The sequence below is a fragment of the Coregonus lavaretus genome, assembly GCF_964263955.1.
Source record: "Coregonus lavaretus genome assembly, chromosome: 7".
In the NCBI taxonomy this organism is placed as follows: Eukaryota; Metazoa; Chordata; class Actinopteri; order Salmoniformes; family Salmonidae; genus Coregonus; species Coregonus lavaretus.
The window spans coordinates 62,945,039-62,957,339 of NC_139994.1; the positions used below are offsets into that span (position 1 = coordinate 62,945,039).

The following is a 12,301-nucleotide window of genomic DNA, read 5'->3' on the forward strand; positions in this document are numbered from 1 at the left end:
TAACCCCAGAAATCACAATGTGCTTCTTTGCGCCCCATATGGGTGGTCTGGAAGCAGCGGTACCACTGTGCCATAGCCTCCGAGAACTCAATCATCCGGTCACGGTGACTTGACACTAACTCCATCTAAAAATGAGCATGACGGAGGTCGGTCAAAAGACGCAGAGTACTTGGCATAATATGGAGTAAATGTAAGGAAAGTTGTCAACCATAGACAAACGCTACAGATAGTGAAAACATGCATATTATTCCACCATCATTACATCCTATTGATCAACTTCCATCAATATAATTTGCGTTACCTTGTGAGTAGGGCTATATTTTTCACTTCAATCTGGGTTTTCTTTGGTTGGAAAATGCCTTCTATCGCTTGTATCTTAGGTTGCTTTGAGGAATTCGAAAAATGAATATAAACATGCGACAAATATGTTGTTTTCCGAAAGCAAGAGCGTCATTGTTTTACGCGATGAGGATTCCAAAAAAGAACATATTTTGTCCCGCAAAAATTGTCAGTTAATTTTTATTTCTCTAGCCTACAGCAAATATTTGAATGATCGAACAATTCAGTTGATTGTCAAACATTTCGTCTCTCCTCAAAACAATCATTAGGTTAGGCCTTATCAAACATGATCAATTAATCAATATTTTCTACTAAACGTTATTAAATAAATCACCGCTAGGTGGTAGTGTTGTTCTACATTTCTGCCCTTAAGCAGTAAGGTGATTCAGGGTTGTGACTGGAGCAACGTTTCCCAAACTCGGTCCTCAGGACCCCAAGGGGTGCACGTTTTGGTTTTTGCCCTAACACTACACAGTTGATTCAAATAATCAAAGCTGTGTAGTGTTAGGGCAAAAACCAAAACGTGCACCCCTTGGGGTCCTGAGGACCGAGTTTGGGAAACGCTGGACTAGAGTGAATACAGCTACGACCGGAAGTAACTTTTCGTAACAGGTTAGGAGAGCATTTTAGCCAGTGCTTAATTTGAACCGGACCCTGCCGGAACCTTTCTATAAGTCAGTTTTGGATTGTTTTGTTCCAGAACCTATTTGGCCAGATCTGTTACCTCTTGTGGCATGAAAAGTAATTTTCACTTTTTGCAATGTAAAAATTATAATAAAAGCGTTCAAAGTTAATTCGAGTTGCCTCTTCATTAATTCTGCCCCCACAAAAAAAACGTTATGTGAAAAAGTAGATTTTCAGCCCCGGGCCTAATATTCGATTTGGGTTGGGACGGCCCGGGTTTATGGTTTTATGGTTTGAGACCAACGCGTGGCCGTGGCCGTGTGAGAAGTGAGCCAGTATCACTCGCATAACTAGAATGAGACTCACTTTCTATGCCTCTGATAGACATGAGCCTGCAACTCTCCTCTCTCCAGCGTTGCACTTCATCATTTATTTCCTTATAGAATCATCGCCGTGGGAACGGTGCTGGAGGATCTGCAGCAGCCCTGATGAATTTAAATACATTTGCCAAAGTTATAGAAGTACTGTTCTGTTCAGAAATAAATTAAATCATTCAAAATAGCCAAATACACCACGAGAAGGCCTATAATTTAGCCACAGAGGATCAATAGCTTTTTTTTCATAGCCTAGCTGTGGATTGTATCCCAATAACAAGGAATAGCCTACAGTCGGGAACGCGCGGCAAATCTGTCAGTAAAAAAACAGCACGCAGGCAAACAGGCCTTTCGCAATATTTCAAATACAAGAGAGGGAAAACACAGGCAGAGCCCCACCTTTTTTTAGCCCCACATATTTAGGGCTTGCCTGTTTTGCATGTTATTTTGGCATTAATACGTGTCACATGTCGGTTCGCAAACAATGTAAAAAAAGCCACATACAAACATGGTCTCTTTTTTGCTTTCTTGAGTAAGGCAGCTCCAAAATGCAGGTGTTTCAGCCTAGCTCAGTGCTTTCTGTGGTGGTGGGGCTGCCAGCGGGAAATATGGAGCATAGGGGTTGTTAATGTTGCGCTGTGATTGGCTCAGTGTTCTGTCACTCTTGGGGACACTATGTCACCGCCAAATCTAAGGGTAGAGCTCGAAAATTCAAGCCCCTTGGGTGCTGCCATAGAGTTACATTAGAAGTGCCCATCCAAGAAGGCTCAAGGTCATTGGCCACAGATAAAATGACGTCAAATCACGTTATATCTACAGTAGCTTTGATTGGACTGATCATGTCAACATCATACTTTCAAAATCTTAGCTAGCAGTCATCATCATGAATCAAGTCGACAATCTACTGGCAAATCCTTTTTATTCCTTGTCATATGAAGAGAAATAATGAAGAGAAATGATACACAAAATGTTTCGGAGCTCATCGGCCATTGGACATAAACATTACACAACAAGTTGGAAATCGCAAATTCAACAATGAGTGGTTTGGAAGGAATCAGTGGCTAACTGCAAGCATTGCAAAGCAATCACTAGCCTGCTATTCAGTGGCGTGGGTGTGTGGTCCCAAGTCTGGGTTTAAGGGTTTATTTTCCAAACTTAAAATTCTAAACATTCAACATTGGCCATGCTGTCAATCCAGCATGATTTCTACCACGCTCAAAACAACTGTTAACTCGGAACTGGGAAATCTGACTTCAATGAGTTCAAGACAACTGGGAACTCTGGAAAAAACGAGCTCCGACTGGGAAAATATGTTTTGAATGATCTTCCAACTCGGAACTCTGGAAAAAACGAGCTCCGACTGGGAAAATATGTTTTGAATGATCTTCCAACTCGGAATTGTAAGTCGGGAACTCAGGCCTCTTTCTACAGCTGCACCATCGAGAGCATCCTGACTGGTTGCATCACCGACTGGTATGGCAACTGCTAGGCCTCCGACCGCAAGGCACTACAGAGGGTAGTGCGTACGGCCCAGTACATCACTGGGGCCAAGCTTCCTGCCATCCAGGACCTCTATACCAGGCGGTGTCAGAGGAAGGCCCTAAAAGTTGTCAAAGACTCCTGCCACCCTAGTCATAGACTGTTCTCTCTGCTACCGCATGGCAAGCGGTACCGGAGCGCCAAGTCTAGGTCCAAAAGGCTTCTTAACAGCTTCTACCCCCAAGCCGTAAGACTCCTGAACAGCTAATCATGGCTAACCGGACTATTTGCATTTGCAAAATTTGATTTGATTTTGTAGTAAGCTGTTAGTAGCTTCACCCATATAATTTGGTATTTTTCCACTCTTAATTTCACCTACTGTTCTGACTTGGTGGTACACATGTAGCCTATAACCTGTTTTAGAGAAATATAATCAGATTCTGTCGCTGTACATTTCAAAAGTGCTGAACAAATAGTTATATTGACTACGTCCGTCCTAGCTCGCTCATTAATGTCTTAATAAATAATATAAATAATATGCCATTTAGCAGACGCTTTTATCCAAAGCGACTCACAGTCATGCGTGCATAAATTTTTTTGTGTATGGGTGGTCCCGGGGATCGAACCCACTACCTTGGCGTTACAAGCGCCGTGCTCTACCAGCTGAGCTACAGAGGACCACTAAATTACTGATTGCCTCTTATCCGCTCATCGTTCCCTTATGCCATAGTTTGTACATCTCAATTGTCTGTAGAAACCACATTTGTTTAAGCAAGTCAGCCATATCAGCTATGTTTTTTTAAAGGCAGTAAACTGTTTCGCTGCCAGACAAGCCTCCGTTGATAGCCAGGTGTTGAGACTGCTTTAGGCCCAAACAGTTTGTAGGCACCGCTTGTCACCGTGCAATTAATGTATTGTTTAGTGTTGTGTTGTGTTGTGTAGTGGCTTTGCTGGCATGCATCCCAATGTTTTTTTTATTTTTTTTGCCCCACAAAGATTTACATGCTAAAATCACCACTGCAAAGGGCTAATGCTGGAAAGAGAAGTCTCTATGCTGTAGGCTACCAAAATATTTGATCAACTTCCAAATATTGTTTTAGAGAGATAGGCTTTTGGTACGAGTGCATCGGCCATCACCAGCGAGTGAGCTGCACATAATTGGGTGAGTCAGTGAAACTGGAAAGCATTTTTAGGACTATAATTTCCTCCTCATATTGTAGCCTACAATATGTGTCTCCACACACCTAGGCCTAGGCTATTGACGGATTCAAGACAAGGTCGTTTTTATTGATCTCAGATTCTCAGTTTGTCAGTGTCAAAGTAGCCTGCCATTTTGATCATTTGTGCGGTATTAAAAAAGATTCTGCCAAAGTCTCCAGTCATGTAAAATGACGTAGAATTGCTTGAAATGTGTTTATGAAAGGCCAACATTTCCCAGACCATAGGCCACAAAATTTTTTTCCTATGTGCAACTTCTGTAAGTGCCTCAACTCTACTGCTCTATGCCACTACTCAAATGCGCTGAAATGCATGCAATGCTTTATTATATAGGGGATTATATAGGTGAATATATAGGTGATTAATATAGGTGATGCGTTCCGATATCTCAGAACTCCCCAGGTCACCCCCCTCTCGCGTTCACTTTTTGTTCAGACACCTCCCGATTGACAAATTAAGAACTGATTTTAGCTAACCCTAAACCTTTTCCTAACCTTAACCTAAGTCTCCTAACCTGCCTTGTTAATTATCCTAACCTGCTATGTAAGTTCTCCTAACCTGCCTTGTTAATTATCCTAACCTGCTATGTAAGTTCTCCTAACCTGCCTTGTTAATTATCCTAACCTGCTACATAAGTTCTCCTAACCTGCCTTGTTAATTATCCTAACCTGCTACATAAGTTCTCCTAACCTGCCTTGTTAATTATCCTAACCTGCTATGTAAGTTCTCCTAACCTGCTACGTAAGTTCTCCTAACCTGCCTTGTTAATTATCCTAACCTGCTACGTAAGTTCTCCTAACCTGCTATGAAAACATCACTTCCAGTCGTAGCTGTAGTAGCTCTAGTCAGAACCGTGATTCAGGGATACAGGATGGAGGGATTCATTCATTTGACACAAACACTGATGCTGCTTTTTTTATTAAGCAAAGTAAAACATAAAATGTGGGTGGAGTCTTTGGCCACAATTGTTTCATATAGCTTAAGAAAAACCAATAGAAAATACCATTTATTTCTGTTGGGACAAACAAAAGTGGCATTGTTGGTGAATGTGGTTATGACTGGCCGCTGGGCTCGTCAGACACGGGCCGGATGGCGATCAGCGCTTGGACCAGGAACTCCCTGTGGGCGGGGTTAATGGTCATGTGCCTCTGCACGGCCCAGCGGAGAATGTCCACCTTTTGCCCCAGACTCTCACACTCCCTCAGCTGGGCTAGTTGCCAGATCAGCCTCTCCCTCTCATCTCTCTCCACCGCACGCTCCTCCTCAGCCTCTTCCTTTACAGGTGGGGGGCAGCGGAACAGGGGGGTCTCGGCAATGTCATGGCAACAGAGCAGGAAGAGGCAGTCCTTGGAGGCGCAGAGAGAGCGGGCGGCACGGGGCACCTTGGGGGAGGGAGGGAGAGAGAGAGAGAGAGAGAGAGAGAGAGAGAGAGATTAAAGATGAGAGTACTAAGAATAGGTCTTCTTCTTTGGTATTATGGCGTTCACACATTTAGTTTGTGCATGCCGCCACCTACTGTGCAGGAGTGTATCGTCGATCACGTTCAATTTTTTGTCATAAAAAAACGAACCCTCCACTATTACATAAAAATGTAACACCCCATTCCACTACTTTGACCCTAACTGACCCTAGACCAGTCCAACAGCCTGGGAGGACAGGACTCTTTTGTTCAACACACCTTGTAACTCTTCTGCAGTGAAACCTCGTACACCCAAGTACTTCTCTGCAGCTGCCACCACAACATCTATTCTCTGTGATTTACGTTCCATTTCTGCGGTACAGTTGGCTGTACCGCAGCTTCCAGTTGAAGCTCGCATCCGTTACAAGACCATGGTGCTTGCCTATGGAGCAGTGAGGGGAACGGCACCTCCGTACCTTCAGGCTCTGATCAGTCCCTACACCCAAACGAGGGCATTGCGTTCATCCACCTCTGGCCTGCTGGCTCCCCTTCCTCTGCGGAAGCATAGTTCCCGCTCAGCCCAGTCAAAACTGTTCGCTGCTCTGGCACCCCAATGGTGGAACAAGCTCCCTCACGACGCCAGGACAGCGGAGTCACCTCACCACCTTCCGGAGACATTTGAAACCCCACCTCTTTAAGGAATACCTGGGATAGGATAAAGTAATCCTTCTACCCCCCCCCCCCCAAAAAATTGTTTTTGTATTGTTAAGTGGTTAACCCACTGGCTATAGGGTGAATGCACCAATTTGTAAGTCGCTCTGGATAAGAGCGTCTGCTAAATGACTTAAATGTAAATGTAAATGTAAATGCCAAGAGTGCCAACCTTACTGAAGCACTAATTGGAAGTAACCCATCATCCTCTTCTCTCTTCACTGCCTCAGTATATGACACCTTCTGTTCTACTCTGACCCTGGCATCCTCAACCTGTCTCTCTCCCACCGGTCACTTCTGATCCCCAGCAACATGGGCACCCCCACAATTTGACACACCACAGTTTTTTCCTCCGATACTACACATTCCTTTGTCCCATGCCCTCCTGCAAACTTCTCACATCTCGGAATCTCCCTCCTACACAATGCTGCAACATGACCATATGCTTGGCATCTGAAACACCTTAGTGGGTTCGGCACAAAAGCTCTCACGGAAAATAATTTACATATCCTATCATGACTTTGTCAAGTAGAGACTCAAAACTCAGAAGGACAGACAGTGTCTTCTCAGTTTCACTACGCTCGCCACCGAGTCTGTGTCACACCAAATGGCGGGCGTCACAGACACAGGGAATCTTCAACTTCAGTTGCTCCACCTCAACACTTAACGCCACCCCAGTAATCACTCCTTTGAAAGGCGCCCTGCTCCGGAGAAGTCACAGGTTTTGTCCCGAGGCCTGTGACGTGAAGCGTCCGCTCCCTCTGGGGCGGAAGAAACACAGAAAATGTTCACTAGTCCACTTCCAGTTACCTTCACCCATTTAACAGTACTCTACGTCTTTCCTACCCAGCCTGAGACTACATATGGATCAGCCAAAAAGGCAGGGATCCACTTCCTCCAAAAGTTTCACTCCCACTGGGCCAGAATCATCCTTTGCATGACCATCGGGGCCGAGGCTTGGACTCTGAGGTCTTCACCACACCTGCCACCGCAGGTACAGTAATTCATCCTCTTGTCAGGTTCAATTTCTGAGACAGCAGAGTACGGGTTGTGCTTGGCGCCATTCTTCCTCAACACTCGGCTCTTCTCCTTCTTCCTCGCTGTCCATAACCACATCTCTCCATTCACCATGCTCATGCCGAGCCTTCATCCGCTGTATCGTTTGCAGAACACACACTGATGGCCTTTTTTCCAATACCCAACTGCTGTTCCTTAGCCCGATTTACCATGTCTGGCTATCTCTGGCCTCTCCATGCTCGCAAAACGTGGGCTACTCTGCCTCTGAGGGCAGCGTCCGTCTCACTCCTCCTGTCGCAATGCCTGATGGTCAATCCCAAATATAGGTCTATAGCTAGCTAGATAATTAACCAATCAAACAGCGAGATAATTCATCAATCACACAGCTAGATAATTAACCAATCAAACGCCCAGAGGGAGATTACAAAGGGTGCAGCCTTACCCTGATGCTCAGCTTGACGAACACAGCGCTTCCCTTGGAGCAGCCGGGCAGTCGACGTCCTCCTCCACAGCCACAGCCCTGTACTTCCTTCACTCCAGACTCCCCCTGCAGCAGGGCAAGCGAGTGGTTCAGTCCACACCACACCTCCACTGGAGTCATGGACAGCACCACCTAAAACAGAGGAGAGGGGAATTGTTACCTGATGGATTTTTATATTGTTGTGTTAGAAATGTAGTTTCAACTGGAAACTGGACAGTAAAGGCATACAAGAGAGGAAGCACAGACACACCTCGGTGGGTTCGCCGCGGTCGATCTTATCTCCTGTGCCAAGCTGTCCGTAGCGGTTGCTGCCCTGCATGAAGACACGGCCACAGTCGTCCAGCAGGCACAGGTGGCTCAGTCCCAGAGAGCACTTCACCACCTAGCAGAGGTCAAAGGTAACTCAGTTGTAGGTTTGAATCCTGCATGCATGGACCATATATAATAATGGGCCATATATACTAATGACCATATATAGTAATGACCATATATACTAATGACCATATATACTAATGGACTATATATACTAATGACCATATATACTAATGACCATATATACTAATGACCATATATACTAATGACCATATATATACTAATGACAATATATACTAATGACCATATATACTAATGACCATATATACTAATGACCATATATACTAATGACCATATATACTAATGGACCATATATACTAATGACCATATATACTAATGACCATATATACTAATGACAATATATACTAATGACCATATATACTAATGACCATATATACTAATGACCATATATACTAATGACCATAGATACTAATGACCATATATACTAATGGTCAGGTAGACTGTTTGGAGTGTATAACTGACTGAAAAAAAAATAAGATATCCCCTCCACTACTGAAACCACTGATATATATCCTAATAGACCATATATACAATACTCTTAGAAAAAAAGGTGCTATCTAGAACCTAATAGAGGTTATTCGTCTGTCCCAAAAGGAGAACCCTTTAAAGAACCCTTTTCGGTTCCATGTAAAACCCTTTCCACAGAGGGTTATACATGGAACCCAAAATACTTCTACCTGGAACCACAAAGGGTTCTCCTACGGGGACAGCTGTAGAATCCCTTTAGAACCCTTTTTTTTTCTCTAAGAGTGTACCTGGAGAAGTGTTAACTGTTGCTGTGAAACAAAAGTGTGTTTGGGGCAATGTGTCTCAGTACCTTATAGGGCAGGGAGAGCGGCAGAGGGGTGTGGATGTCATGGGGGTTGTAACCCTGCTGGGTCCCAAAGAACTGACGATACACACCAGCGGAGTGAACCTCCAGATAGACTGAACCCTCACCTGAGAGCGAGAGAGGGTTATGACAAATGTTTATACTAGCTTGGATGTAAAACTTTCATTTACTGAACCAAGGCTTCTTTCCAATGGAGTCACTCCCGAAACAATGCTAACTGCGCTGTGATATTTACCTGTGAGGCAGAGGACGCTACTGTAGCTGGTGTGGACCTGAGCGACGGGCAGGTGAGGCAGAGAGATGCTGATCTTCTTCAGAGCCAGATGCACGGTGTAGGAACGAGGCGTGTTCATCTGGGTCTCATTCACAGACAGCGCATAAACCTTCCCAGTATCTGAGGGTGAGAGAGAGAGATACAATTCAGAGACGAGGAGAAATAAGTCGGTTTTTTACTTACTTACTTACTTCATTTATTTGTCAGGGACCTTGTAAACTATATACAGTGTATATATAATTAATATATATATATATATATATATATATTTAAATCAAATTTAATTAATTACGTTTAATTCACGGTGTGGCATTCAGTTGTAAAACTCCCCACATCAAACTTTAAATTGAAAATCCATTTGAAATGAAAATCAACCAATCAGACCGTCTGATGTTCAGAGACACTGACCAGTGACCAGTAGCAGGACCCTGTTGACCTCAGAGCCGGTGAGGCGGAGCTGTATGAAAGTCAGGGAGGGGTGAAAGGTCATCCGGAACACCCTCTGGCTGGTGTCCTGCTGGTACACCTCCACACAGTCACACCGCGGAGGGGAAGGAGGGGGGGCCGAGCCGGGGGGGCCGGGCCAGCTGGGGGGTGTGTCCTCTGCATCACCGTTGGTACGGCTCACCAGGACGTATATGTACTGACGGAAGGAGTTGTCGCTACGGGGGTCCACGGCAAACTATGGGGGAGGAGAGAGAGGAACAGAGAGTGTGTGTGTGTGTGTGTGTGTGTGTGTGTGTGTGTGTGTGTGTGGGGAGGAGGGGGTTATAAAGTGTTCAAGCTAAAGTTTAGGTTCTATTTTTTGGTTGTCCCACCCTACCTGTCACACTCCAACTTCTTTCCTAGTCTCTCTTAAAAGCTAGTCATACTATTTCAATACTAGCAATACTGGCTAGCTAAATAGCTTGAGGATACCTCCCTTTTACTTTTACCCCCGACTCACATCTTTGGCATTCTGACACAGCATAGCGTGGCGTGCGGCCCTCCTCCAGGTCATGTGACCGCGGAGCGATGACGTCACGGCGTTGCGCAGCAGGAAGATGGTGCCCTGGTAGTCAAACAGCAGGAGGTGGTCCCGGGTGGGCAGGGACCTTCTGTAGCCCAGTGCCAGGGGAGGAACCACGGCCAGGGACACAGAGGGACCCCCGGACCTGCACCACTGGGGGGTCCGGGACCCCCCACCGCCCAAACGCTGCATCTGGAGGCCCTGGGAGTCTGCGGGGAGGAGAAAGAGGGTTACGGAATGTCTTGAGTGGAACTGATTCAATAGATCATTGTTATATTTTGTTGATTTGATCTTGTTTCATTTTCTGTTTTTCTCAGGAGACAGTGTTTTCATATGTGATGGTATCATTCATAGTGGTCAAAGGATGATGAATACTGAACAAAAATATAAACGCAACATGTAAAGTGTTGGTCCCATGTTTCATGAGCTGAAATAAAAGATCCCAGAAATGTTTCCATCCCTGTTAGTGAGCATTTCTCCTTTGCCAAGATAATCCATCCACCTGACAGGTGTGGCATATCAATAAGCTGATTAAACAGTATAATCATTACACAGATCCACCTTGTGCTGGGGACAATGAAAGGCCACTCTAAAATGTGGAGTTACACAACACAATGCCACAGGTGTCTCAAGTTTTGAGGGAGTGTGCAATTGGCATGCTGACTCCAGGAATGTCCACCAGAGCTGTTGCCAGAGAATGTAATGTTAATTTCTCTACCATAAGCCGCCTCCAACGTCGTTTTAGAGAATTTGGCAGTACGTCCAACCGGCCTCACAACCGCAGACCACATGTATGGCGTTTGCTGAGGTCAACGTTGCGAACAGAGTGCCCCATGGTGGCGGTGGGGTTATGGTATGGGCAGGCATAAGCTACGGGCAATGAACACAATTGCATTTTATCAATGGTAATTTGAATGCACAGAGATACCGTGACGAGATCCTGAGGCCCATTGTCGTGCCATTCATCCACCGCCATCACCTCATGTTTCAGCATGATAATGCACGGCCACATATCACAAGGATCTGTACACAATTCCTGGAAGCTGAAAATGTCCCAGTTCTTCTATAGCCTGCATACTCACCAGACATGTCACCCATTGAGTATGTTTGGGATGCTCTGGATCGACGTGTACGACAGCGTGTTCCAGTTCCCACCAATATCCATCAACTTCGCATAGCCATTGAAGAGGAGTGGGACAACATTCCACAGGCCACAATCAACAGCCTGATTAACTCTATGTGAAGGAGATGTGTCGCGCTGCATGAGGCAAATGGTGGTCACACCAGATACTGACTGGTTTTCTGATCCACGCCCCTACCATTTTTTAAAGGTATCTGTGACCAACAGATGCGTATCTGTATTCCCAGTCATGTGAAATCCATAGATTAGGGCCTAATGAATTCATTTCAATTAACTATATTTCCTTATATGAACGGTAACTCAGTAAAATCTTTGAAATTGTTGCATGTTGAATTTATATTTTTGTTCAGTGTATATTCAAACAGAGCAAAATACATTTGATTAGCTCTACAGACCCAGTCCCTCCATCTATTCTTACATTTCAAGATGGCTGTCCTTCGCCAGTCGTTGGGCGGGGCAGTGGAAGGCTGCTGCGTCCCGGTTGCCTGGCGATGGCAGAGCCGTCTCCAGAGGGAGGAGCTTAGGCTCAGCTGGTAGTAGGTGCTGCAGGTGGCTCCAAAGGCAATGACATCACTGACTGACACTCTGGATAGAATCTCCTCCAGCTTGAGTGTGATTGGTTGGAGATTGAGATAGATCATTTTATGAGTAGATATACAGCAGAGACCATCATGTCACAATGTTCAAACCTATATTCTAAACCTGCTTAGATTGACAGTTTATGTAACAAATGGGAAAGTTACACTTCCAGTGTGTGATCACATGTGTTTAATAGACTCATTTTGCACTTTACCATTTTAATGATACTCTCCACACAGTGTTATGTCGTTATCTCACCAGCTCAGGTGGCAAAGACCGAATAGTTGTCCAGTGTTCTACACCATCCTTAGCTGGTGGGTTAGTCCTTCTCCTCTTTGGCTTGAAACATAGAAGCGCTCATTTTCACTTTTCTGACAATCTTTTATCTATGAATTTCACTTTAAGAAATACTGTCCTTATCTCAACGTACC

At 44.9% G+C, this 12,301-nt stretch overlaps 1 protein-coding gene across 1 annotated transcript; it reads right to left on the reverse strand.

The window, feature by feature from the left end:
- Positions 1-5,086: 5,086 nt before the first annotated feature.
- Positions 5,087-11,932, reverse strand: LOC311132618 (F-box only protein 24-like; the record flags this gene model as incomplete). The annotated part of the gene is made up of 8 exons (XM_084165864.1): positions 5,087-5,380; positions 7,604-7,774; positions 7,893-8,024; positions 8,853-8,974; positions 9,103-9,261; positions 9,550-9,823; positions 10,088-10,359; positions 11,710-11,932. 8 exons carry the CDS (start codon positions 11,930-11,932, stop codon positions 5,087-5,089), a joined length of 1,647 nt encoding a protein of 548 aa, XP_084021990.1.
- Between the last annotated feature and the right edge of the window lie 369 nt (positions 11,933-12,301).